At 37.2% G+C, this 27931-nt stretch overlaps 1 protein-coding gene across 2 annotated transcripts in view; it reads left to right on the top strand.

Moving 5' to 3' along the window:
- The window catches only part of SAMD8 (sterile alpha motif domain containing 8), a gene marked incomplete at both ends in the record, with an annotated part of 57457 nt that overhangs the window by 25838 nt on the left and 3688 nt on the right, over positions 1-27931 (top strand). Inside the window, 3 exons of one of the 2 annotated variants that reach the window (XM_084245262.1) lie at positions 8587-9179; positions 21113-21208; positions 24337-24454. In XM_084245262.1, the coding sequence (XP_084101388.1) occupies positions 8587-9179; positions 21113-21208; positions 24337-24454 (807 nt within the window). The remainder of the gene's footprint in view (positions 1-8586; positions 9180-21112; positions 21209-24336; positions 24455-27931) is intronic. The other variant, XM_084245263.1, reaches the window with a different exon arrangement.

The raw sequence follows: 27931 nt of genomic DNA, 5'->3' as shown, positions 1-27931 counted from the left end.
TAATAATGTTGATTCTTGCAATCCATGAGCAGGGGATGTCTTTCCATTTCTTTGTGTCTTCTTCTATTTCTTTTCTTTTCTTTTTTTTTTTTTTTAAGATTTATTTATTTATACAAGCACTGGGTACAGTCAGAAGCCTGGGAGGGTGAGAGAATTCACCAGAGCGGGGATCAGAACAGGCAGACCAACGAAATACACTGCTGAGGGGAGCCGTGGGCGCAGCAGGAGAGGTCTGCTGCGCCATGTGGGACCCTCACTGGCGGTCAGGGATCAAACTGGTGCTGCAGAGGCTGCGGGCACCTTTGCAGCCCGGTGATCAACCGCTGCACCACCAGGGGAGGTCCTTCTTCAATTTCTTTTAACAGTGTTTGATAATTTTCTTTGTATAGGTCTTTCACCTCTTTTGTTAGGTTTATTCCCAAGTATTTGATTTTTTTTTTTGGTTTCAATTATAAAAGGGATGGTTTTCTTGATTTCTTCTTCTTCTGATTGATTTTTTGTGTATAGGAAGGCTACTAATTTGTGTGTGTTGATTTTGTATCCTGCTACTTTACTGAACTGGTTGATTATTTTGAGTAGTTCTTCTGTGGAGTTTTTAGGGTTCTCTATGTATGTTATCATATCGTCTGCAAATAGTGATAGTTTTACTTCTTCTTTACCTATTTGGATTCCTTGTATGTCTTTCTCTTGTCTTATTGCCCTGGCTAGGACCTCCAGTATTACATTGAAGAGCAGTGGTGAGAGAGGACATCCTTGTCTTGTTCCTGATCTTAAAGGAAAGTCCTCCAGCTTTTGCCATTGAGAATAATGTTGGCGGTGGATTTGTTGTATATGGCTTTTATCATGTTAAGGTGTGTTCCTTCTACCCCGAGAATTTCAAGGACCTTCATCATAAATGGATGTTGGACTTTGCTGTTGTCTATTTTTTATCCCTCTAGTTACCATTTCTGGTATTCTCTGTTGCCTGTGTGAATTCCTGTTTTAATGTGGTAGTGTAACCACATGGCCTGGGAAAGCCAAAATAGCACGTTTGGTGCGGTCTTTCCCATGTGCTTCAACTGCAGTTACAGGACACAACTCAGGCTCAGGGTTCAGTAACAGCAGGGTTTATCTACAAAGGGGATAGAGAGAGAGAGTGGTTGGGAGAAAGAGAAGAGTTAGAAGGTCTTGAAGTTCACAAAGGTCTAAACAAGAGCGATCTGAGTCAGCAACAGTAGTCTGAAAGCTAAGCAGGTGGCACTGCGCACCAGACCTGTCAGCACCAAAGGCAGCAGCACCAGGGATTGGTGCCAGACGTGTCAGATGCAGGGACCAAATAGGTCTCAGAAATGCTGAGCATAAAACCAACCTGCTCTTTTAGGAATACTTAGTGAAGGGCAATGGTGTTACTCAGCAGGCAATAATGGAGGCAGTGTGGGAGGTCAGGTCTTCAAAGGCCTGATGCCAGGGGACAGGGTTCAGTGTTACAGCTCAGTGAAGTTCTGGGTGAATCTGATTGCCTCTCCAACTACCTCTCCAAGAGTTCTTCAGGTTGTCTTCCACTTTTCACACACCTCAAGCTCGTTGGAGCCTGACTTAAATATCCTCCAGGGTGCCTGATTTTTTGAACCTGATTGCTCCTTTTAGTTCCCTGGCACCCATGAGAGCTCCAGATCAGATTGGGAAGTTTACAATTTACATAAGTACAAACTGGGAAGGAGGGGAGACTGTACCTGTTGGACTTCATAACTGAACACTAGGAGCCGAGGGGAGGGGGCTTCCAATCCCAGCGATTGATTGGTGCAGGTTAAACTCCAATCAAGTTGGTACATTTTCAGCCCACTTCCAGTATTCTGGCATCTGCTAAAAAAGGGTAAAGCTCAGCCCCCGCCCAGACTGGACCTGCATTGAAGTCAGGGTGGGCTCCTGACTGATGGGCTCCAAGGAACCACAGCCAGAGTCAGCCTCAGTGGGGCTGGAGGCAAGCTTCACAAGTAGCTCTTTAGTGGGGCTGGGTTGAAAAATTTAGGGGATAGTCAGTTTTATTTTTGTTTTGCCTGAAGGACTTCTGTTTAATATTTCTGGTAATGCAGATCTGCTGGTGATGAATTGCTCAGCTTTTGTGTGTTTGAAAAATAATTTACCTTTGTTTTGAAAGCAGCTTTATTGATTATAGAAATATAGGTTGGTGAGTTTTTATCCCTTTGCACTTTAAAGGTGTTTCACTGTTTTCTAGCTGGCATTGCTTTTAATGAGAAATCTGCTGTCATTCTTATCTTTGCTCCTGTGTACATGATGAGTCTATATTCTCATTTTTGCTTAAAAGATTATCCCATTGTCACTGGCTTCGAACAATTTGATTATGTTATGATTTGGAATAGTCTTTGTGTTTCTTATGTTTGGGATTTATTGAGCTTTTTGTTTATTTGATTATTTATCTTAAAGATTTTTTATCTATCCTTCCAAGAACTGGAGTGCAGGCCAGAAGTGCTGGGGGGCGGTGGATTAGGATTCACCAGAGACAGAGTAGAGGGCAGAATAGGCAGAATGACTGAAATACACTGGTGAGGGGAGCAGCAGGTGAGACAGGAGAGGTCTGTTGTGCCATGTGGGTTAGCTCCCTGACTGGGGATCGAACTTAGGCTGCAGTGGCTGCCAATAACTTCATTGTGCTGAGACTTAATCCCATCAGAGAAGGCCCTATTAGGGTTTTTCTGATACATGTTTATAGTTTTCACCAAATTTGGAAAATTTCTGGCCATGGTTGTTTTCTCTTTCTCTTCTCCTTATACTTACATATCTACTACACAGTTTGAAATTCTATCACAGAAATTCTTTATGTTTTTCTCCTTTTTTTTAAAATCATGGTAAAGCATACATAAGAAACTTTTGTTCACCATTTTTAAATGTATAATTCAGTGATAATTAATTTAAATTTATTCACATTGTTTTGCAAATCACCACCATTCATTCCTAGACTTTCTCATCTGGAAGCTCTGTACCCACCCCTGAAACAATAACACTATTGTCCCGTACCCTCATCCCTTGGCAACCACCATTCTATTTTCTGTCTCTATGATTCAAGGTACTTCATCTAAGCAAAGCATATAATATTTATTATCCTTTTGTATCCGGCTTATTTCACTTGACACACTACCTTCATGGTTCCTTTTAAAGTCTGACTAATATTCCTTCTCTTCCCGATTTTATTTTGACTATTTTCTATTTTATTCACATTTATTACTCATTTTCTATACTTCTGATCAGATGTTAATCCTACCCAGTGTGTTTTTTGTTACATATGTTGTAATTTCATCTCTGTAAGTTTATATTGGGTCTTTTTTAATGTGTCCAGTATTTTTTTTTTTTTTTTTTGCGATTCTGGGGTGTGTGTGTATTTTTTTTTTTTTTTTTTTTTGCATAGAAGAACTGGGATGTAAGCCAGAAATGTGGGGGAGGGGTGAAAGACTTCACCAGAGACAGACTGGAGAGCAGAATAGGTGGATTTACTGAAATATGCTGCTATGGGGAGCAGTGGGTGAGACAGGAGAGGTCTGCTGTGCTATTTGTGGATTAGCTCTTTGGCTGGGAACTGAACTTAGGTCGTAGAGGTGATAGTGCTGAGACTTAACCCCTAGGCCACCAGAGAATCCCCCTGTTTGTCCAGTCTTTGTTTAACTTTTGTGTGTGTGTGTTTTTGTGTGTGTTTTGTTTTGTTTTTTAAGATTTATTTATTTATGCATACAGGTGCTCGGGTACAGGCCAGAGGTGAGGGGGGTGAGAGAATTCACCAGACAGGGTGGGGAACAGAACAGGCAGACTGACTGAAATACGCTGCTGAGGAGAGCAGCAGGAGAGCCAGGAGAAGTCTGCTGCGCCATGTGGGTAGCTCCCTGACCGGGGATTGAACTTGTGCTGCAGTGGCTGCGGATAGCTTCATAGGCTGCATCTTAACCTCTTGTGCCACCAGGGAGACCCTCTTTGTTTAACTTTTTGAAGGTATATTATACCATCTTCATAACTGTTAATATTTTTTTTGTCTGTTAATCCTGTCAATTCTGGGTCAATTTTGATTGGTTAACTTTGTATTAGTATATATAAATTTTCTTACTTCTATGCTTTACCTGGTAATCTTTCATTAGATCTGGCATTGTGAATTTTATCTGTTGAATTCTTGCACTTTCTTGTGGGATTTAGTTTTAAATTAAAACAATTTGATCCTTTGGGGAGTTTCTTTTAAGATTTGTTCAGGTGGCATGGTTAGTCTAGGGCAGGGTTTCTCAGTGTCAGTACTGTATATAACATTTTGGGTCAGATAATTACTTTGTTGTTAAAGGCTATCATGTGCGTTATAGAATATTTATCAGCATCCCTAGGCTCTGGTCTTTAGATGGCCCCCATCTGCAAGTTGTGACAACTAAAATTTTCTCCATAAATTGCCTAATGTTGCAGGGGTGGGGGTTAGGGGGAATTATCCCTATAGAGAATGATTTCTTTAGGGTTTTTTGTTGGTTTTTGTTTTTTGCCTTATTGTGGCCACCTATTTTCTGTGTATTCAACCCAATGCCCCGTGGATTGTAAATTATTTTTTTTTGAGTCTGATAATTTGGGATAGACACCTTTATTGCCCTTGTTTGAGCACTGGGTATTGCCTTCTAATATTTCTGGGTGGTTCTTTCCTCAATCTTGTTTGATTTATGCACTTAACTTGTGCTGGTGAGCATTTGCATGACTATTCAAGGGATACACTCTACAGATGTCTGTAGTTTCATCTTAATCTATTTGCGCTGCTATAACAAAACTACCGTAGACTGTGTGATGTGACTTACTTTTTTCGCTCACAGTTCTGGAAGCTGAGGAGGCTAAAATCAAAACATCAGTAGATTTGGTGTGATAAGGGTATATACTTTGGTTCATCCATGGTCCTCTTCTAGTTTTGAATTTCCATTTATTTTTTGTGTTTTTTTTTAAAGCTGTGACTTCCCATTGCAGAAGGGATGTATGAGAACTTTCAGGGGTATCTTTTATAAGGACACTAATTCCATTTAGACCCTTCGTGTCCTACTCACCCTCTAATACCATCACATTGGGGTTAGGATTTCCAGATATGAACTTGAGGGGCTCATAAACATGCAGTTCGTAACTAGTTTTCTGTGCATCTTTCTTTCTAGCATTCTAGTCCATGAGTACTAGTCACTTTGATCTCCCCAGGTTTGAGCTCCATCTTTCCATATCAGTGAATCTGTGAGACCTCCTCCAGTTTCTATGCTGTTGTTCTCATGGCTTCAAAACTCTAAAGATGTATACTGGGTCAGTAGGGCTCACCTAACTTGTTTTTCAGGGATCTTAGGGATCTCCTTTGTTGTCGGATGCCTAGTATTTCCGCTTATTTTTTGGCCGTTTTGTGTGGGAAAGTTAAATCTCTTTTCCTCTTAATATATCTTGGCCAGAAGCAGAAGTCCCTTTAACTGATAATTGGTTCATATTATTTGTTAAAGCTGAAAGTGTTCTTAACCATTTACTAAGTTGATTTTTTTTAATTTTGTGAATTTGTATGAGACCTATAGTTACATTCTTTGTTCAAAGTCTGCTATTCCTTGTACTTCCTATGGCACAATATAAATATGAAATTGACCCCGAAGCTTTTATCCTCTGTTAATATGCCTCTTGCTTGCCGATTTTTACAGTGTTACCTAAATATAGGCCTCTAACTATATGTAGTAGCATGCAATTAAAGGGCATGCCCTGACCTGTTGAAGCACAACAGTGGAATGTGTGTCATCATCTTAGGGCATTGAAGCTCAAAGACTTCCAGGAGCCTTCCTTGTATGATAATTCATGCTTTCTAGCCACTAAAATGCCAACATCAAAGTCTGTTTGTTAGCCTGAATAAGGGTGTAAAGAACTGGTGATCTAAGATGGAAAAGAAAACGTATGAGAAGATCATTTTAAGCAGTCTGCAAGACGAATGTATTGAATATTAATGCTACAAGGATGGGAGTGACTTGGAATCCACTGGTGGTAAGCTATTAAAGAAAGAGGAAGGGTAGCCAAGTAACAATTTTTAAAAATCTTTTTTAATTTCTGTAGTAATTTCTGTGAGTGGAACTTCTTAGTCTTGCTACATTGTAACTGTAGAATCTATAGCCTGTTCTTACTGCATATTCAAGGATGAAGTAATTTATTCAGATCATACCTTGGGGACTGATGGATATAATGGATAGGATGAAACCGTCTATGTATATGAAGTAAAACACAGCAAAATCATATTTTAAAGGAATTTTATATATGATTATAAGCAATATAAAATTATGTGCTTCTTGTCTTTAAGTCCCATGTTAAAGTGTCTGACACTTTAACACTGTTAAGTAATTTATAATTCCTTGACTTTTGGGATGGTGATGATATACTATAGCTACAAAGAAGAGCTGAGCAAGAGTTTTTGTAGTTCTAAAGTATATAAGAATTGACTTTTAAAACGTCGACTTCTTATGGATGGATTTACTGTTAATTTTTTAAGACTGAAAGGCTTTTGTAGATTGACAATATTAAAAGCTCTATTGGCACGAAATAGATCTTATTCCAAAAGTCTTTCAAAAAGTAGGATTGCTTTTGAGTAATAAATAAATAATTAATGAGTGTATTTCTTGTTTGCTTAACATTTTTGATGGTGTAAGTAATGCTTTTATAGTTAATTCTTTTTTCAAGTGAGTATAAGTCTTCATGACAAGTTTGTGAATGTGAGAAGAATGCATTTTTGTTTTCCTCAGTATAGGGAAGCATAGAAGGTTTTTCATAGCGGAAAATTCATGTTATAAAGGAATGATAGCTCCCCAAATCAGGAATTATTACATCTTAGAGGAGAAAAAGGGAAAGCCATCAGGGAGCGATATTCTTTTGCATTGATTTTTTTTATTTTTTAAAGCAAACTTTTAAAATAAAGTTTTAACATATTGTAGAGAAACGTATATAGATCATAGGCATACAGCTTGATGAATTTTCACAAAGTGAACTTACTGATATAACTCATGCTCAGATTAATAAACAGTGTTTGCAATTGGAAGAGTGTAATATTTGTTGTATCATTTTCTTTTTTAAAAAAATCCTTCAGTTTTCCTACTGTGTTTTTAAAAATCATGTCAGATTTAGTCTTTAGAGATTTGAAAAATACCAAAATTCCCACTCTTTGGTAACTGAGATAACACTTTAGAGAAAAAATAGATTTTTCTTATGTAGGTCTTTGTCTTGTGTATCTGATAAAATTTATAAAGCTGGTGTAGGGCCAAGTAACTCAATTTTAAGGAAAAATAGGGGCTTCCCTGGTGGCACAAGGGGTAAAGTCTCAGCACTATCAAGCTGTCACCAGCCACTGCCGGCATTAGTTCCATCCCTGGCCAGGGATCAGAGGTGCAGCAGACCTCTCCTGTTTCACCTGCTGTTCCCTTCAGCAGTGTATTTCAGGAGATCTGCGTGTTCTGTTCCCCACTCTGTCTCTGGTGAATTCTCTAGCCCCCTGCACCTCTGGCTTACATCCCAGTTCTTGTGTGTATAAATAAGTAAATCTTTTTTTTAAAAAAGGGAAAATAAACAGTCATGTGGGATCAAAATGGTAAAAAATTATTAGTGTTTTTGAAAGCAGTACATTACTGGACTTTTATAACTGAATTATAAAGTTTTGGTCCCTGGATTTACAGGTACACTGAAATGACAATTTTCTTTTTAAAGTGTTATCACTAAAATCTCAGTGGTAGTTTAAGAAGGAAATTCTTTGTTCAATTCTATAATAGAAGATTCAAAGTATAGAAAGAATTTGGCTGTTTAGCTTTAAGTTTACATATAGATGTTTATTAAAAATTGTTATATGTATAGTAAATATAATAAACTTGACATATGGACTTTGCTGAAATTACTTGTAGTGTTTTGTTTTGTGGTTTTCTGTTCCAAGAAGGGGGAGATACTTATTCCAAGACTTGAAGATCTCTGAATTTTTATTTTTACATATAACTGAAGTTTCTATATTTTATAAGATTCATTTAAAGGGTGTTCTTCTCAGTTCTCAAGAGTAGGCTTTTTCTTCTTTTTTTTTTTTTAAAGATTTATTTTATTTATACAAGAGCCAGGGTACAGGCAAGATGCACAGGAGGGTGAGAGGATTCACCTGAGGCAGAGCAGGGAAAACAGAACAGTTAGACTGACAAAATAACACTGCCGAGGGGAGCAGTAGGCGAGACAGGAGAGGTCTTGCTCGCCATGTGGGTTGCTCTGAGGCCGGTGGGGTGGGGATCAAACTAGCTCTGCAGAGGCTGCGGACAGCTTCACAGCACTAAGCTCAACTGCCTGCGCCACCAGGGTGGCCCTAGGCTTTTTCTAATGGTCATTATCCTTCCTTGTGCTGTTGTGGTTATATACATAGATGTGTTCGGATGTCAATCTTTTGAATACCACTCATTATTGAGTAATTTTTGTTTATTTTCCTTTTTTCTAGAAGCCTTAGGCCAGTGTAGGTGAATTACTCTTTCTGGTATGCTTGTGTATATTTGGTCTTCAAAGCAGTTGTTTGGACCCACTGAAGTTATTGGGTTTTTTTTCCCTCTTTTCCCTTGACAGAAAGTAGAAGAGGAAATGGCTGGTCCTAATCAACTTTGCATTCGCCGATGGACCACCAAGCATGTAGCTGTTTGGTTAAAGGATGAAGGCTTTTTTGAATATGTGGATATTTTATGCAATAAGCACCGACTTGATGGAATCACATTGCTAACATTGACTGAATATGATCTCCGGTCTCCTCCTCTGGAAATCAAAGTCTTAGGGGATATTAAAAGGTTAATGCTGTCAGTCCGAAAATTGCAGAAAATACATATTGATGTTTTAGAAGAGATGGGATACAACAGCGACAGCCCCCTGGGTTCCATGACTCCTTTCATCAGTGCCCTGCAGAGTGCAGAGTGGCTCTGTAATGGGGAGCCTTCACATGACTGTGACGGACCCATCACTGATTTGAATTCTGATCAGTTCCAGTACATGAATGGTAAAAACAAACATTCTATTCGAAGATTGGACCCAGAGTACTGGAAGACCATATTGAGTTGTATATATGTTTTTATAGTATTCGGGTTTACGTCTTTCATTATGGTTATAGTCCACGAACGAGTGCCTGACATGCAGACCTATCCACCACTCCCAGATATATTCTTAGACAGGTAAGTTTTATTTATAGTTGCCAAATTTGTAGAAGAGTGCTATAGCAATAATGATAATAAATTTATGATACTTACATGTTTTTGTTTTTACCGTTGTTTTGATTGATGCATATTTTTTGTTGGCTTTATATGGTGGTATATTTTTTGTATGCAAAGAATATAAAAATATGCTTTGCACTTGCTTTTTTCTCTTAAAGTAATTAGACCTTACAACTAGGTGAGTGCACAAAACCACTGCTTAATTTTTAACCTATAGCAATAGTTCCTTGGGCATTTCAGATTTTAAAACAGTTTCTTGGAATGTTGTTTTTAATAAATCAATTTTTTTAATGATGAATAGGATTATTATGCTTTTCCAAAAATGTGGGTGGTCTCTTCTATCACCAGATAAATTGGAATTATCACAAATAATGTAAGCTGATTCACTGATAGTATTGTTTTTATTAAATGCTAGATGCATAAAAAAGAATGCAATACATATAAATAAAAATGGAACAAATACTCAACTATTAGTGTTCATATTTCTGATTTTAAAAACCTTTTTAGAGTTTGTAGTGTTTTCTTGTTTCTTTTTAGAAAACATTTTGCCCTGTAGTAAATGTGCTTTATAGTATATGTATTTTTTAAAAGATTTATTTTTGCATACATAAACTGGGGTATAGGGCAGAAGTGCTGGGGGTGGAAGGATTCACCAGAGACAGAGTGGGGAGCAGAATAGGTGGATTGACTAAAATATACTGCTGAGAGGTACACCGGGTGAGATAGGAGAGGTCTATTGCGTTGTGTGGGTTAGCTCCCTGGCTGGGAATTGAACCATGCTGCAGTGGCTGGCGATAGGTTGATAGCGCTGAGACTTTAACCCCTGCGCCACCTGGAAGGCCCAGTATATGCATTTTTAAATAATGGGAATTAAAATGTCTACATTAAGATGGCAGAGTGATAGACAAATCACATTTGTCTCCTCTCAAACCTAGGCTACTAGTAAAGAGGTTTTTTTGTTAAGTCATAGGCCCACAAGGATGGGCAGATAAGAGGAGAAAACAGCCATACATTTTTGAAAATTTGAGAAGGAGATGATGAGTGGCAACTGGCAGACCTAAAATAACCTAATTTTAAAACAGTAGTTGTGAAAACTGAGAACTAGCCCAATTTGTGTTACAGATTTCTCAAAGCTCTGGATACTGCACGTCAAAGTGTGGTACTAAAATAAGGAGACTCATGAAAACTGCTGAAGAAGCTATTAGCTATTAGTTCCTCTGCTGTTTATAATTTTTCCAACTGAACTGGACTTACTACTGAAGTAAGGAAGAAAGCATGTGGATCTCCATTGTAATAATTGATTCAAGCATGCCATTAGTGGGTACTAAAATCCATTAGATGAAAGGCCATTGGGGAGCAGGATAGTCACTTGATCTGAAAGAATCATCTCATCTATTACTTAATTACAGAGGGATAACTTAACTATGGCAAGATGAGGCATGTAACATTTTTAAATTTTTCAAATAACATTTTTTTATAATAGATAGGTTTGAGATATATGGCTTAATAAATACATTATGTTCAGCACCAACATTCTAGTTTCCATCTATCACCATACAGTTGACCCCTTTCACCCAATTTACAGACCCTCTTTCTACTTTTCCTTCTGGTAACTACTATTTATTCTTAAAAATGAACTTTTTCTGAAAGAAATTTTTGTTTTTATTCATTCATTTGTTTTGTCTTTGGTGGGGGGGTTGGGGATTAGTCTGATTGCATTTGTTTTGTTTCTTTGTCTACAACATGCTAGTGACATTATATAGTGTTTGTTTTTCTCTGTCTAGCATATTTCAATAAGCATAACACCTTCTAGTTCCATCCTTTGTGGTACAAATGACAGGATTTTGTCTGTTTACAGAAACAACTGAGTAGTATTCCTTTTTGTTTATATACCACATCTTTATCCACTCATCTGTGGATGGCAACTTAAGTTGTTTCTAACTCTTGGATATTGTAAATAATGCTGTAGTGAACATGGGGGTACATATATCTCTTCAAATTAGTGTTTTGGATTTTTTTGGTAAATATCCAGAAGTGGAATAAATATGATGGTTATCTTAAGTTTTTGTGTAATCTTCACACTGTTTTCCATGATGATGATACCAGTTTATATTTCTACAGTGTACAAAGGTTCCCTTTATTTATGACAGTAACCATTCTCTTGGGTATGGGGTGATACCTTATTGTGGTTTTTATTTGCTTCTCCCTAGTAATGAGATGATGATTGTCTTCATGTGCCTGTTGGTATCTCAATGTCTTTTCTGTTTTTTAATCTGGTTACTTTTTATTGTTCAATTTTATGAATTTTTTATATATTATAGCTAATAACCCCTTCTCTGTATATGATTTGCTGATATGTTATTCAGTGGATTTCCTTTTTGTTTTAATTATGATTTCTTTCACTGTGCAGAAACTTTTTAATTTTTAGTCTCATGTACTTTTGCTTTGTTTCCCTTGTTAGAGACATCCACAAAGATACTGCCACAGTTGATGTTAAAGAACTTATCTGTGTTTTCTCCCATGTGTTTTATGGTTTCAGGTCTTACAGTCAAGTGTTTAGTCCATTTCGAGTTTATTTTAGTGTATGGTATAAGGTTGTAGTGTAGTTTCATTCTTTTTCTGAGTCTGTCCAGTTTTCCCAACACGAAACTTACCTTGTTACATTTTAGGTTCTTAGCTCCTTTCTCATAAAGTATTTGTCACATATCTGTGGGTTTATTTATGTTCTCTCAGTTCAGTTCACTGTTCTGTGTGTTTTTATTCTAAAACCATGCTTTTTTGATTATTATCATTTTGTAGAATAGTTTGAAGTTGGGGACATGACACCTCCACTTGGTTCTTCATTCTTAGGATTATTTTGGCTCTTGAGTCTTATGTTTCCAAATAAATTTTATGATTTTTTTTTTTTTTTTTGGTTTTATTTCTCTGAAGGATACCATTGGAATTTTCAAAGGGATTGCATTGTATATCGCTTTAGGTAAAATGGCCATTTTAACTATTTTGATTCTTTCAATCTGCAAGCACGGGATTATCTTTCAGTTTCTTCAGTTTCTTCCAGTAGTGGCTTATAGAGGTCTTTTACCTCTTTAGTTAAAATAAATCCTAGGTATTTTATTGGTGCAACTGTAAATGGAATTTTTTATTTCTTTTTTTATCTAATTGTTCTATGATTTTTAATATTATGTTGGATAATGTGTTAGTGAGCATGCTCATTTTGTTCCTGATCTTAGAGCAAAAGCTTTCAATTTTCACCTTTGAATATAATGCTGCCTGTGGATTTGTTATATATGGGTTTTATTATATTGTGATACTCTCCTTTTATGTGTCCTTTATTGAGAGTTTTTATTATAAATGGGTATTGAATTTTGTCAAATTGACAATCCAGCATTTTAACCAGATGATCAAAAGTAGTATCACAGTGAGACAAACTGGTTATGTGCATTAGATGTTATATTCACATTACCTATGGTAACAGTCTTCCCTGTCCCCCTCCCCCAAAAAGATTAACCTAAATCTACTCATGAGGAAATATTCAGACAAATTCAGAACATGGAACATTCTATAAGACAAGTGATCTGGACTTTTCATAAATGTCAGTGTCATGGCAGAAGTAAGCCAGCCAGGGGAAATTGCAAGGGAAATTGAAGAGTCATAGCAAGAACAATGCATGAACTTTAATTGACTCCTTTATCAAGCCAAAAACAAAAGCACTGTTATAAAGGACATTTCGGAGACAATTAGGAAAATTTGAATATGAACTGCATATTAAATAATCATATAAGTCAATGCTAACAGTTTCCTGGGTTTAATAGTGTATTTTGTTCTTAGGGAATACATAAATTGAAATAGTTAGCGTTAAGGATCATCATCTGCAACTTACTTTGGGGGGTTCATTCTTCTAAAGAGCATGTGTGTATGCATATGTTGGTATGTACAAAAAGTGAAATAAAGCAAATGTGGCCAAATGTTAATTATTGTAAACGATTTATGGATTTAGGTAAAGAATATAAAGTGTTTATTCTTTCAACATTTCTTTAGTAAGATCACAATTTTAAAAGTAAAAAAAAATGGGTGAGGAGACGATGAGAAGGCAAATGGAAAGAGAGACATTGGAAACTATCAGGTCTTACAAGTCTTCCTGCAAGGCAGCAGAGAAGTGAAGCTGGAGCTTGGGGAGAGAGAGAATGGATATGGAATCACTGTGGGGTTTTGGGTAGGGGTGGGGATAGGGTTGAGGGGAGTAAGTATATTATATCATGTTTATTGTATTGATAATAGGGATGACCCAAATTGGGGGGAGAGGAGTGATGTTTGAGGAAAGACAGGATGTAGTTGTTGTAGTCATGCCTTTGGGAGGATGAAAAGGGATGAAATCTAATAGATGGGAGAGAACTGGCCTCTAGGTGCATGCAATGCTCATCACAACAGAGGGAAAGGTAGAAAATATGAAAATATAATGGTAGAAGGTGCTAGATGTGACAGTGGTACACAGGGAAGTAATTTCCTGATTGTTTTTATTTCTTCTATGAACAGAGCATGGGAAGAGAAAATGAAATATAAAATAGTCATCTGGGAAAGTGAATTGACTTGTGTGGTGTGGCAGCACTAAAGTTCTTCTTCAAGTTAGTAGTCATATTTGTACGTTTTGTACACTCAACTGCAAATAACAGGAATGGAGAACGGTTGAAGTTTTGTCCAGTTAATAAGGAATAAGGGCAAGGGAGAGATTATAATAACTGACCATGAACTCATTGCATAAGGGAGGGATGTGAGGTATGTGAAGAGCAGTGAAAATGTTATAAGAGCAATGTATTTTAGGTTTTAGAATTATTGAACTTGGAGTATAAGGAGTAAGATGGAAAGACAGAGTTGATTAGCATAGGATTCTTGAAATTATGAGGTGTTATCTTAGTAATGACAAGGTCCAGGTTATAGCCATGGATTTGGTTCACTGAAGTAGAATAAAAGACATGGATAAAAGGAGGAGTAAAAAGAGAAATGAGTGACAACACATATTACAAAAGTTTTTGAAACAATGACAGTGAACCAGAGGCTAAATTCTTGAAAATGGATGTTGAGATTCTGTAGAATGGCTCTGTAACAAGGCATAATGGGAGAATAGAAAGAAGATGGTCTGAAAAAGCAATGAAGATCTGATTTTAAAGTGCATAATTCATTTGCATTTAGTATATCTACAAAGTTGTGCGATGATCACCGTAATTCCAAAATAATTTCATCTCCCCCAAAAGAAACTCTTATCCATTATTAGTTATACCCATTGCCTCCTCCTCCTCCAGATCCTGGCAATCAGTAATTTACTTTCTCTTTCTGCGGATTGCCCATTCTGGATATTTCTTATAAATGGAATCAGAACATGTGACTTCATTTGTGTTTAGTTTCTTTCATTTAGATAATATCTTCAAGAGTATTCATATAGTGCTTGCATCATCAGTACAAATACTTAAAATTGGATTGATACTTAAATACTAAAAATACTGAAATTGGATTGATACAGAGAAGATTAACATGGCTATCTCCTCTGTACAAGAATGGCCCCCCCAAATTTTTTTCCCATTTAGCAACATGTATTTTTTTCCCCATTCCTTTTTGTTACAGAGTACTGTTTCATTGAATGAAATAATACTACATTTTACTTTTTCATTAGCTTATAAATGTGTTGCGTTGTTTCTACTTAGGGACTGCTATTAATAATGTGTGTTCCCAATATTGGTGTACAAAGTTTTGTTTAAACATGTTTTCCATTTACAGTGGGGATTTGAAACCAAAATTCGTCTAACTCTACATTGCCACCCACTACTCTTTAGTACCTAAACTTTATTCCTAAAAGAATGGTAGCAAGTGCCTGACAGTTTTCTTCCTATATCCTTTTGTATCTCTTTTCCATTGTCCTTTACACTGTTATTTCCAACATTCAACAATTGTCTTTTTGTTGGAGCTCTTGGGCTACTGGAACACACTTTGCCTGCTTGGAAGAAGAGCCAAAAATACCTGGAAATTTACATCCCTTAGTAGGTTGATGAGGTGTATAAATATTTCATTTCTCTTCACCCTAATTGAGACAACTTTTAGGTTAGAATGTTACTATCACCCAAATTCCCCACATAACTGAACCAAAGTTACCTTTGCCTGAGTTCCCCACAGGGCTTTGTTTGATGCCTCACCCTTGCCTTGCTTCCTTGCCTTCCTCATCTCATTTCCTCTTTACTCTGTGCTTGTCCCCTGGGAATATTCCTATCTGCTTTCCTGCTTATTTTTGCTTCTGAAGCTTTAGTTGACACAACGCCAAGATCTTCAGTGTGTCATAAGCAGAAAATTCGAAGGAGATAGAGATGCTCCTGGAGGCAGACCCAATTAGCAAACATAAATAATGGCAAAACTATATTAATCTGGGGCTTAACTGCCTTTCATTTCTCAGTAGTCCCTGAGGTCATTACCTTGTTCAGTGTAATAATCCTTATTCACACTAATGATTCTGAATTACCCAAGAAAATTCTATCCAGAAAAAAGTTCATGTGTAATGCATTTTAGAAATACATCAAAATAAATGAGATACTAAGTGCCCATTTCAGAGTTTCCTCACAACATTCCACCAAAATGAGAGTGAAAAGTGTGCATGTGGTGGGTGGGAGACACCATATGTCCCATGAAGGCAAAAACTGTGACAGCGTGAGTTTTGTAAATAGAAAGTTAAGTGCTTGTTGTGAGATTGGCAGGCTAGCAGTGTTCAAGAGGTAAATTTATATAGGTACAATAGAACTAAACTCAAAACAGGCAGCAAACAATAACTCTAGGCTCAGGTAAAGTTAGATGCTAAATATGAAAGAATTGGTTGAAAGTTGATTTTAAGAAGCTTTCAGGGCCTCCCCTGGTGGTGCAGCGGTTGAGCGCTGGGCTGCGAAGCTACCCACAGCCTCTGCAGCGGCGGTTCGATCCCCGGCCACCGGCGAGGGTACCACATGGCGCGCTCCCCTCAGCAGTGTATTTTGGTCCATCTGCCTGTTCTGTTCCCCGCTCTGGCTCTGGTGAATTCTCTCACCCTCCCGCACTTCCTACTGTACCCAGTGCTTGTATAAATAAATAAATCTTTAAAAAAAAAAAAAACAACAAACTGTCAGATCTGCACAGGTCCAACAGAAGACAGGTTGTATTTTCTTCATAGTAGTTGAATGTAAGGGGACTCTGGACTTCAGGACACCATGCCCATGTTCTCATGCCCAGAGGAGAATAAAAGTACATGTTTTCAAGATGATTAATTGTAAGTCTGCTTACTGATCACTGAGACTGACAACTGCTTTCCTTAAGAAGTAAGTCTCATTTCCCATTCCCATTGCCACCCAATCCCAATCTTCTAAACAGGTAAAACAATTATAAGAGTAAAAGACTGTAGATGCTGTATTAAGGTAGATATCCCAATCTAATTAGTCAGACTTATGCCCAATCATTCTGCAGTGAAATATACAATTTGACAAGCTGCTCTGTTCATGCACGGGTTGTCCAATTATTTTTTCAGTACTTCACTGTCTAATATGAATGGTCAGTCAGGTATCACGAGACATTTGGGAATAAACAGACCAACACAGAGAAAGGGAGCTGGGAAACACAATAGGGACCAGAAGAATACTTAATAAAAAATATTGTCAGAGAGATAAGAGAAGTTGCATTCTATGAGGCTGTAAAAAGGGAAAAATATAGAGGACGGAAAACTGTTGGGGATCAAAGAGATACAAATTCTGCCATTATAAAAGTAAGTAAATCAAGTGGTGTAATGCACAGCATGGACTCTTACCGGCAATAATATTGTATCACATATTTGAAAATTGTTAAGAGTAATATATTTATAATCTTTCTCAATGATTTCAAATGAGTCATGTTGTATACCTAAAAGTAGTTTGCAATTAGATATCCATTTAAATTAACAAAGTGCTTAAAAAAGTGAGGCATAAAAATTTTGGGGAAATGAAAAACAGAGTAGAAATTTAAAACCCAGCAGGATAATTGGAATATAGATTTGATGAAGTTATATAAAATGTAGATCAGAGATGAAACGTAGAGAAGAAAAAAATTAAATCAATTCAGTTAGTCCAACAATGAACAAATAGCAAATGAAGGGGAAGCTGTTACATACATTACATTATAGAGGAAGTTTTGAAAAACTAAAGGATATGACTTTACAGGTTGAAAGGAAGAGGAGGAACAATACATTAAAGTTGAACAACTCCACGTTCTATAATAGTGAAATTGCAGAACAGTGGAGATAAACAGAAGATCCTAAAAACTTAAGAGAAAACAAATGATATATAGATTAGAATCCAAATAGGTTCAAGCTTCTTAGGAGCAACGGAAGTTAGAAGGTAGAGGAATAATATCTTCAACATTCTGAGAAAAAATAAAGTATAACTGAGAATTCTCCATGCAAGCTCTCAGTTAGACATAAGGCAGATACGGATATGTTTAAATGTGTAAGTCTCAAATTCTTTTCTCTCCAACCCGTCACATACTAGAATTGCTAAAATGGAAAAAAAAAACACAACAATACCTAGTCCTGATGAGAATGCTGAGTAATTATTACTCTTACTACATAATAGAAATGTTAAGTGGTACAACTCCTTTGAAAACAACTTGATAAGCATCCACTTAATAGAGGACTCAAGAATTCTACTGCTCTAGGTATTTACCCAAGTGAAATGAAGGTATGTTCATGCAAAAACCTGTTTGTGGTCTTTATTCAATCTCATTCCATATTAGAAATAGACCTAAATACTCACCAACTAGTGAATGGATCTAGGACTTAGAAAGAATTGATAGAATTACACATGAAGTAACATGGATGACTTTGGAATGTATGACTAGGTATATGTATGATTATTATACAATACAAAAGGTAGGTAAATATTGTATGAATCTATTTATATGCTTTCCTGCAAGGAGCTATTAAAAAAATTAAGAAATTAGATCAGTGGTTGCCCCAGGTTGGGAGTAAGGAAGGGGATTGACTACAAAGGGGTACAAGGAAATCGTTGGGATGATGGAATTGTTCTGTTGATCTTAATTTTGGTGCTGGCCACACACTGAATATGTTTGTCAAATCTCAGCAAACTGTATGGCTAAAAAGGGTATAAATCGCATTAAATCTGACATCAAAAACAAGGTTATCATTCAACCTATCTTTCTCAGAAAACAACTAGAGGAATATGTACCATCAAAACTAAGAAGTAAGCTGAGAAAGAGGAGGTGTGGAAATCAGGAAACCGATAATTTAGTGTAGACAGGGATTCCCATGAGGATGGTTACATTTTATTCCAAGATATACTTACGCCTCGGCACAAGAAAATACAATCATTCTAAATTGGAATAAGGGGGAATAGCTCTGTGGAAGATTTCTCCCGAAGTAAAGTTGAAATTGATAAAAGTAATTTGATGATTGAATTGGTATTAGTCACATAAGAAACAGCAAACTGAAAAAGAATAGAGAATTTTGAGTTAATCACCCTCTACAGACTTAGCTATGGATGATAAGTATAATATATATTAAGTGAAAGCCAAAAGTTATCTTAAAATTGTGAAATAATATTGAGAGCGTGGGGAAAAGAGAGGGTATGTGTGCACATGTGTGTGGTTATATTAATGCCAAATAAAATAGCTAGAAGAGTGAAAATGATTGCTTTTGGAGATCAGAAATTAGGTTTAGGTTTGCAGTAGAGAAGAAGACATTTCATCATAAGCGTTATAAAATCTATCAAATATATATCATTGGGTTTTTGTAATGTTCATCTTAACAAGTTTATATTTTTAGACGTTATTTAAAGGAGTCTTTCTTTAGACTGAAATATTCTGTTATGTTGAAATAACCACTTCCCCAATAATGTCAGACATTAGGTGAGTCTTTTTTTCTGAGGTTAATGGGTAAAAGATGAGTCCCTGAATGAAGATGATTGACTCTCTTCAGTTACTCCATAAAAGTTTAAACTGTTAGTACTATTAATTCAAATTTCATGTTTTCTTTTTCAAAATACCTTTATACTTAGCTGTTAATAACATGGCATTGTATAAATGTTTTTAATGAAAATGTACTAAGATTAAAAACATCCACAATCCTATTACTCAGAGGTGACCTTTTTGGATTTTTTCATTTACATCTTTTCCCTCTCTTCCTTCATTTCCCTTCTCTCTCTCTCTCTCTCTCTCTCTTTCTTTCCTTTCCCCCTCCACTAAATTTATTTATTTTTCTTACATTGTTGTTCATTTGTGTACAGTAGTTTCTCCCTCAGGTGTAGAGCCCCTGGTTTTCCCACTACCATATACCCTGCGAACCATCACCGTGTTCTCTTGCACTCTTCCCTCCCCCATTTTGACATCTCTCCCTTCCCTTCCCTTGCTGTATGCCTTGTCTTGCAATTTTTGTCTTTTTCTTGACCTTTTGTTTAGTTTCTCTGTATTCAGCATATAAGTGAAACCATCCTATATTTATCTTTTTCCTTCTGACTTATTTCGCTTAGCATAAAACTTTCCAGTTCCATCCAGGTTGTTGCAACTGGAATGAGTTTATCTTTTTTCATCACTGAGTAGTATTCCTTTGTGTATATATAATACAGCTTTTTGATCCATTCACCTGTTTGGGGGCATTTGTGCTGTTTCCTTATCTTGGCTGTTGTGACCAGTGCTGCAATAAAGATAGGTGTGCAGGTTTTTGCGTCCTTTGGGTAGATTCCTAGGTGTGGTACTGCTGGATCACTTGGTAGATTCATTTATAGTGCTTTGAGGAACCTCCGCTAAACACCAGTTTGCATTTACACTAACACTGTAAGAGGCTTCCTATTTCCCCACATCTTACCAGCATTCGTTGTTTCCAGTTTTTTTTTTTTTGTTTTTTTTTTAATATGGGCCATTCTCACTGGTGTGAGATGGTATCTCATTGTGGTTTTGATTTGCTTTTCCCTGATAATAAGTGATGTTGAACATTTTTTCATATGCCTGTTAGCCATTTGCATTTCTTCTTTTTTAAATTGAGAAATGCCATGTGCCTTTTACTAGTGGGTATCTATAGGAGCTGTGAATTTGGCAAGGAAAGAGGAATCAATAGAAAAGGTAAAGAGAACAGGAAACCACAAAGAACAGTAATAAAGGATTAAAGCAAAACAAAAACTCTAGTGCTTCTAAAACAAGAATCAAGTTCAAGTTCTGCTTGTCTGGATCCTGAAGTGAGCACATCATACAAAAAGCGAGCTTTCCTCCCAGTTTCTTTTGTGGTAGTCTAAGTCTCCCATACTCTACTAAGGGAGAAAAGGTTGTTACTTTACATAGACTCAGGATGGGTATCACAAACAACTAACAGGTTCTGATACACAGAGTACTTTTTTCCCCCAGTTTCTCCAAATACCGTCTCTCAAAAGACATATTACAGAAAGAAATTGTTAGAAGAGGGGGCCTCCTTGGTGGCGCAGCGGTTGAGCACTGGGTTGTGAAGCTGCCCGCGGCCTCTGCGGTGCTGGTTCGATCCCCGGCTGCTCCCCGGCCGCTCCCCTGCCACCAGAGGAGGGTCCCACATGGCGCGCAGACCTCTCCTGCCGCCCGCTGCTCCCCTCAGCAGTGTACTTCAGTCCTTCTGCCTGCTCTGCTCCCGGCTCTGGTGAATTCTCTCACCCTCCCGCGCTTCTGACTGTACCCAGTGCATGTATAAACAAAAACAAACAAACAAAATAAAGAAATAAATAATAAAATAAAAAAAAATACCTCTAAGAAATTGTTAGAAGAATATCTTATTGAAAAGGGTGATGTAATTTATATGCATATACTGTTCTTCAGTATAAAGTGTAAATTTAAAAAAATTAGAAAGAAAAATAAATGTAAAATGTTATTTTCCCTCCCTCTTCCAGTGTTCCACGAATCCCATGGGCCTTTGCCATGACAGAAGTATGTGGTATGATTCTGTGCTACATTTGGCTCCTGGTTCTTCTTCTTCACAAGCACAGGTACCTCACTTACTCCATTTAAAAGACTCAAAGTGTTTTGTCTGTTTTGTGTAAATGTCCTCAAATCTTGTCTCTCCCTTTCCTATTTCTTTGTTAATTTCCTTCTTTAGTCATTGTGGCATAATAGTGACTTAGAGAAACGTTTTGGATTTAACCAGTAAAGGAGACAGCCTAGGGGCATACTGCCTACACATTTAGCAATATTCTGAATGTATTTTGCAGGGAAAGATCAGAGGATGGGGATGATCAGCTGTGGAGCAGCCTTTGATAGTCTAGCTTTATCTTTCTTTAGAAACAAATTGAGGGCCTCCCTGGTGTTGCAGGGGTTAAAGTGCCAGTGCTATCAAGCTATTGCCAGCCACTGTGGGATGAGTTTGGCATGAGTTCGATCCCCAGCCACAGAACTGACCCACATGGCACAGCAGACCTTCCCTGTCTCACCCGCTGCTCCCCTCAGCAGTGTATCTCAGTCAATCTGCCTGTTCTGCTTCCCACTCTGTCTCTGGTGAATCCTCTCACCACCCCTCAACCTCCAGACTACACCCCAGTTCTTGTATGCATAAGTAAATAAAATAAATCTCTGAAAAAAAAAAGCAAATTGAAAATGTCACTTTCTGTAGAAGAATACAAGCTCGCCCAAGGATAGTCTTTGGTTAAATGTTTGGATGGAAAAGATTTTCTCTGCCCAGAGGAGATCCATTTTTAAAAAGGTTATTTTACATACCCTGCATTTCTAGTCATTGTGGTTCAGATGCAATGGAAAATTGGTGAAGAGGGAGAGTGCTTTTTTTGTACTTTCAGCAAGAAATAAAAAGGGAGTGATCCCCGCCCCCAACATGAGAAACTTAAGAGGAGACTCCTTTTCCACTTCAATGGGCAGAAATTACTTGTTTAAGATTAAAAAATAACGTGTGGTGAAGAAAAAATTTTAAAAACTGTTAAATATATAGATCTACTATGTCTTTGGACAATGAAAAGGAATAAGGACACTCTTGAATTTTGATCCTTTTGTCTCACCAGGGAGTACCTGAGGTAAACTATAGTCATAGGCTTTGGGTCCTAAGCAGCAGTTGTTTCAGTGCTTTGGACATGAAAGGAAAAGTTGATGACTGCTGTTCTTTTTTTCTGTCTAGGCCCTGCAGAGCAGCCCCCCCTTTTTTATCTTTCTTAAATTGTTCATTTTTGCACAATATTTGATTTCTTCCCTCAGGTGTAATCCCCATAAATCTCCCATCACCACCTCACCCATGAACCATCACCATAGTCACTTGTGCTCTTCTCTCTCTTGTAGCAATCCTCTCCAGCCCCCTTCCATGCTGTATGTCTCAGATCTATCAATATAATTTGCCTACTAATTTTGTCCTTTTTTTCTCTGACCCTTTGTTCAGTTTCATGATTATTGTTCTTGTCACACTATGAAATGCACACAGATTGTAGTTCATTCTCCTGTTTTATAGCAATATTTGAAAGTGTGGATTGCTTAAAACCATAGGTTTATGTTTTTCAAACCATACTATCATTACTGCTTTCTGGCGTAAATTTTTCTCACAAACCCACAGATTTGAATTTTTCCACTGTTCAAAACAAGAGTTGACCTTATAAGAATTCTTGATACATACAGCAAAGCATAACGGTGGCCAGTTAAATGCAAGTATTGATGTTTAATTATAAAAATCAGTGTTTCTTTTTTTTTTTTTTTTTTTTTTTTTTTTTAAATATGAAATTGTTTTTTTTTTTTTTTTTTTTTCATAGAGGCATGCTTTATTTATTTGTTTGCTGGTTTGTCTGTTTGCTTTTGTCTACACATGCACTGGGTACAGTCAGAAGCGCGGGAGGGTGAGAGAATTCACCAGAGCCAGAGCGGGGAGCAGAGCAGGCAGAAGGACCGAAGTACACTGCTGAGGGGAGCAGCGGGCGGCAGGAGAGGTCTGCACGCCATGTGGGACCCTCCTCCTGTGGCCGGGGAGCAGCCGGGGATCGAACCGGCGCCGCAGAGGCCGCGCGCAGCTTCGCAACCCAGCGCCCAACCGCTGCGCCACCGGGGAGGCCCAAAATCAGTGTTTCTTAAAGTGTGTCTTTGTACCACTTGTTAAACTGCATATTCCTAGGTTTCATCCCAGGGGCATACGCTAATACACCTAATCTTGTGTCTGGTGGTGTTTCTGAGGAAGGAACGTTTTTTAAAAATGTATACAGCATAATATGTATACCTAAGAATTTCATAGTCTATTTTGCTTAACATAGTAAAAAATAAGCACACAATACACTTATGCCTTTATAACTTAAATTTGAGTTAGAAGCTAGATATCTACTATCATTAACCAAATTACAATGTAATGAATGAGCAGAAAATCCTAAGAATCACATTTTATTTTCCCTTACATTCAATAAATAATTCATGAGCACCTGAACTAACCCTAAGCTAAGAGTCATATGAGATACTAATTGTTTTCCTCTTGAATAGCTCTTACTTTTCCTTATCCATAAAGTAATGCTCTTAGATCTGTAATGTCCAATGTGGCAGATGCAATGTGGCAATTTAATCTTAATTAATAAAAATGTCATAAAAGTAAAATTCACTTCCTCAGTTATACTGGTGACATTTAAAGTGCTCAGGTACTGCTTGTAGATAGTTATAGGAAATGCCATTATAAAACATTTCCATCATTAGGGACAATTCTATTTAGCAATGATTTTTTTTTTTTAGATTTATTTATTTATGCATACAAGAACTGAGGTACTAGGCCAGAGGTGCAGGGGGTGAGAGGATTCACCAGAGACAGAGTTGGGAACAGAACAAGCAGAGTGACTGAAATACACTGCTGAGAGGAGCAGCGGGCGAGACAGAAGAGGTCTGCTGTGCCATGTGGGTAACTCTCTGGCCAGCCAGGGATCGAACTCATGCTGCAGTGGCTGTGGATAGCTGTATAGTGCTGTGCTTAACCCCTTGCACCACCAGGGAGGCTCAGCAATGAAGTTTTAGATGGTCTTTGAGATGTCCAATCTCTTCCAAGAGTCTAGTTAGTGGCTTTCCTGCTTACTCTCCCTTTAAGTAAACATTTCATGCCTGGCGTGTTTTGGTTTGCTTTCTTCTGATCTTTCTTCCTTTTTGGTCGCTCTGTTTACAGGTCAATCCTTCTGCGAAGGCTCTGTAGTCTGATGGGCACTGTATTCTTGCTTCGCTGCTTTACCATGTTTGTGACTTCCCTCTCCGTACCAGGACAGCATCTGCAGTGTACTGGAAAGGTAGCCTGCTACCTTCTTTATCATGCTTTTTCTTCTTGTTCTTGGTGGGTTAATGGCATCATTTATGCAATGGGTCTAGGACTTTGCTTTTAGTATTAAAATGTGCTTTTTTGTATATAATATTTATAGTAAGCCTCTACAAATTATTTGGTAATTTTTTTTTTAAGATTTATTTTATTTATGCATACAAGAGCTGGGGTACAGGCCAGAGATGTGGGGGGGTGAGAGGATTTACCAGAGACAGAGCGGGGAACATAACAGGCAGACTGACTGAAATACACTGCTGAGGGGAGTGGTGGGCGAGGCAGGAGAGGTCTGCTGTGCCATGTGGGTAGCTCCCTGGCTGGGGATTGAACTCATGCTGCAGAGTCTTTGGATTGCTTCATAGTGCGGTGCTTAACCCCTTGCGCCACCAGGGAGTCCCTATTTGGTAAAAAATCTTAAGCCAGAATCTGCTTCTCTGAACTTCTGTACACTGATAGTGGTAGTTCTATGCTGTGGAACTGTAGAAAAAAGTTTTTCAATTATCATTTTCTTTTCCCATCCTCAGCATCATTATGATGTTCCACATAATGTGACTGGTCCTTTCATTGTGTCATCAATCATTACTTTACTTTTGGGGGAATATAGTAAATAATGTTTTTGCAGGGTTTTTTGGTATTAAACTGTATAACTTTTTGTTATAGATATACTCTAGACATACCTCTTCTGGTTAGTTTGAAAAAGAAACATTTATGAAGGTTGAGACAACCACCCAAAAAAAAAAACAGTGTAATGAAATACTTAAAAAAAAATCACCTGAAAATCATCTTTATATACAAAATGTAACTGTTGTGACTTGTTAAATTTAGACAAAAGAATTTATTATCCTACCTTGCTGAACCATCATGCTTTATTTGTTTTTCCCCAAATTTTCAAATGTATATATTAATACCTCTGTTGTTGTTTTAATGTTGTTTGTAAAGTGGGAAACAAAAAGTGTCAGCTCTTCTACTGTAATATCAATAGCTGACATGCCGACTAGGGAAGATTAAGCAGCCAAAGGAGATCAAGAGCTAAAAATAATAGTCTGAGGTGAAGGGCAACAAAACTTTCTCCTGGTATTAGGAATGCTTAACTGACCTGTAAGAAAAGGAGGAAATTTAATATGACATTAAATGTAAAGGAAATGTTTTATTTCTTTTATTCCCAAAAATGGGAAAACCTTTTTTTCCAATTACAAAATCATGTGAGCTTACTGTAAAAATGCGAAAATTATAGAAAAAGTTTTAAAGTAAATAAATTAAAAAGTAAAAGGTTATATAATTTCTTTTTTTGGTCACCCTACCATATGAATAATTCTGTTAATAGTTGTGTATATAGCCACAGACTAGTTTTAAGCATGCTTACATATACACCTGGTTTTTTTTTTTAAGATTTATTTATTTACGCATACAAGAACCGGGGTACTAGGCCAGAGGTGTGAGGTGAGAGGATTCACCAGAGAAAGAGTGGGGAACAGAACAGGCAGACTGACTGAAACAAACTGCTGAGGGGAGCAGAGGGCGAGCCAGGAGAGTTCTGCTGCACCATGTGGGTAGCTCCCTGGCTTGGGATTGATCTTGTACTGCATAGGCTGCTGACAGTTTCATAGGTTGCATCTTAACCCCTTGCGCCACCAGGGAGGCCTTCACATAAGTTTAATATATAGGTATATAGGTAAATACTTTTAAAACAAAAGATAGGATTATACTACAGATAATGATCTGTGGCTTATTTAATAGTGTTTACTTTTTTGTGGTGAAAAATATCTAATATATATATTATCTTTTTAAGAACGGCAGAGTGTTCTGTTTCATTGTTTCATTTACTGGTTTGTAAATGATGCATATTTATGTTCTTTCTAAATCTTACTGTTTATAAACAGTACTATCTTAAACATTTTTATACATATATACTTTTTTACTTAATAATTTCCTTATGATAAATTCCTGGAAGTGGAATTCTGCAATCTAGAACATACACATTAAAATTGTTATACAGGTCCTCCCTGGTGGTGGAAGGGGTTAAGCACTAAAAAGCTGTTGACAGCCACTGCAGCGCTAGTTCGATTCCCAACCAGGGAGCTAACCCACACAGTGCAGCACATCTCTCCGGTCTCGCCTTCTGCTCCCCACTCTGTCTCTGGTGACTCCTTGCACTGCCCCACTTCCCCCTCACCTCTGGCCTACACCCCGGCTCCTGTATGTATAAATAAATAAATTTTTAAAAAATTGTTATACATTTTGCTAAAAATGTCTGCTTAGAAGAGATTTAAAAGAAGAAAAATGTAAGCTTACTACATTCAAAAGAGAATTTCCCATAGCTGAGGGATTTGATTGTGGGTCATCTACTAAAAAGAAAGAATATATGTGCATAGGGCTGCAACATGTGCTACAAAAATAAATACCATCCTCTACAGTTTGGACAGTCCTTTTTCTGTCTCTAATAACTGTTTTTCATTATAAGTTACTTATATATGGATGTTTCTATTAAAATCTGTCCTAAATACTGTTAATTGCTTTGGACTGTAATATAACCTACTTATTGACCTGCATTATTTGCTAAAATCCTTAAAAATAGAAAGTTACTTGATAGTAACTAGCATTCAAATCCCTTACTGTGAGCTTCTTAAAGTACTTTCATTGTAATAAATTAATTGCTTGAAAGCAAATTCCCAGAAGTAGGTTTGGGGACAGAATCAAATCATACCTGTTTTTGAAATTTAGCAATGGACCCCGCCCCCCCTTCAGGAAAAAAGCACTTAAAACAAATTTTTACACCTTATCATGAGAGCATCTTACTCATGTTGTGCTTCATTTTTTTTCCCCTCCTGGGAGAATATTTGGTACATTTATAATTGGAAAGGATAGGGAAACTTGAATAATTGAGCAAGAAATTGCTTTCTTTTCATGGGCATCACTTGTTTCCTGTCTGAGACAATTTTCTAGCAGTCTCTGTTCTTCCCAGCCTTTTTTATCCCCCAGAAGAGTAGCATCTCAAACCCTATTCTAATTGGAAGTCATGTAACAACCAAACCATGTGTATTTGTTTATAACTTCTCTTCTTTTTCCAATAATAAATTCCTCTCCCTTACTTGCCCTCAACTGAGACAGAAAAGTAAAGCTGTGTAGTGTATGGTCAGTAGCTGAGACTTCTGATAAAATTGTGGTATCTGACAGAGTTGTTTCTTTTGTTCATTAGACATAGTCAAATCATTAGGACATAGGTCTTCGGAATTGGATTTCCTGGGTTCACATCCTGGTTATGTTACCCCTCTTAACCAGTTGCTTATTTGCACAATTAATTTGCTTCATAGTATTGTTGTGAAAATTAAATGCAGTAATAAACAAAGCACTCAGCAGCATGCCTTGCACATAGTAAATGCTCATAATATTTTAGCAATTTTTGTATTGTTATGTTAAATGTTTTTTATGACTCTTGCTCAAATTTATCCTC

Source organism: Talpa europaea (genome assembly GCF_964194135.1).
Source record: "Talpa europaea genome assembly, chromosome: 10".
Taxonomy (NCBI): Eukaryota; Metazoa; Chordata; class Mammalia; order Eulipotyphla; family Talpidae; genus Talpa; species Talpa europaea.
Note: the sequence above shows the minus strand (reverse complement) of the source record. Positions and strands in the feature narration are given on the sequence as shown.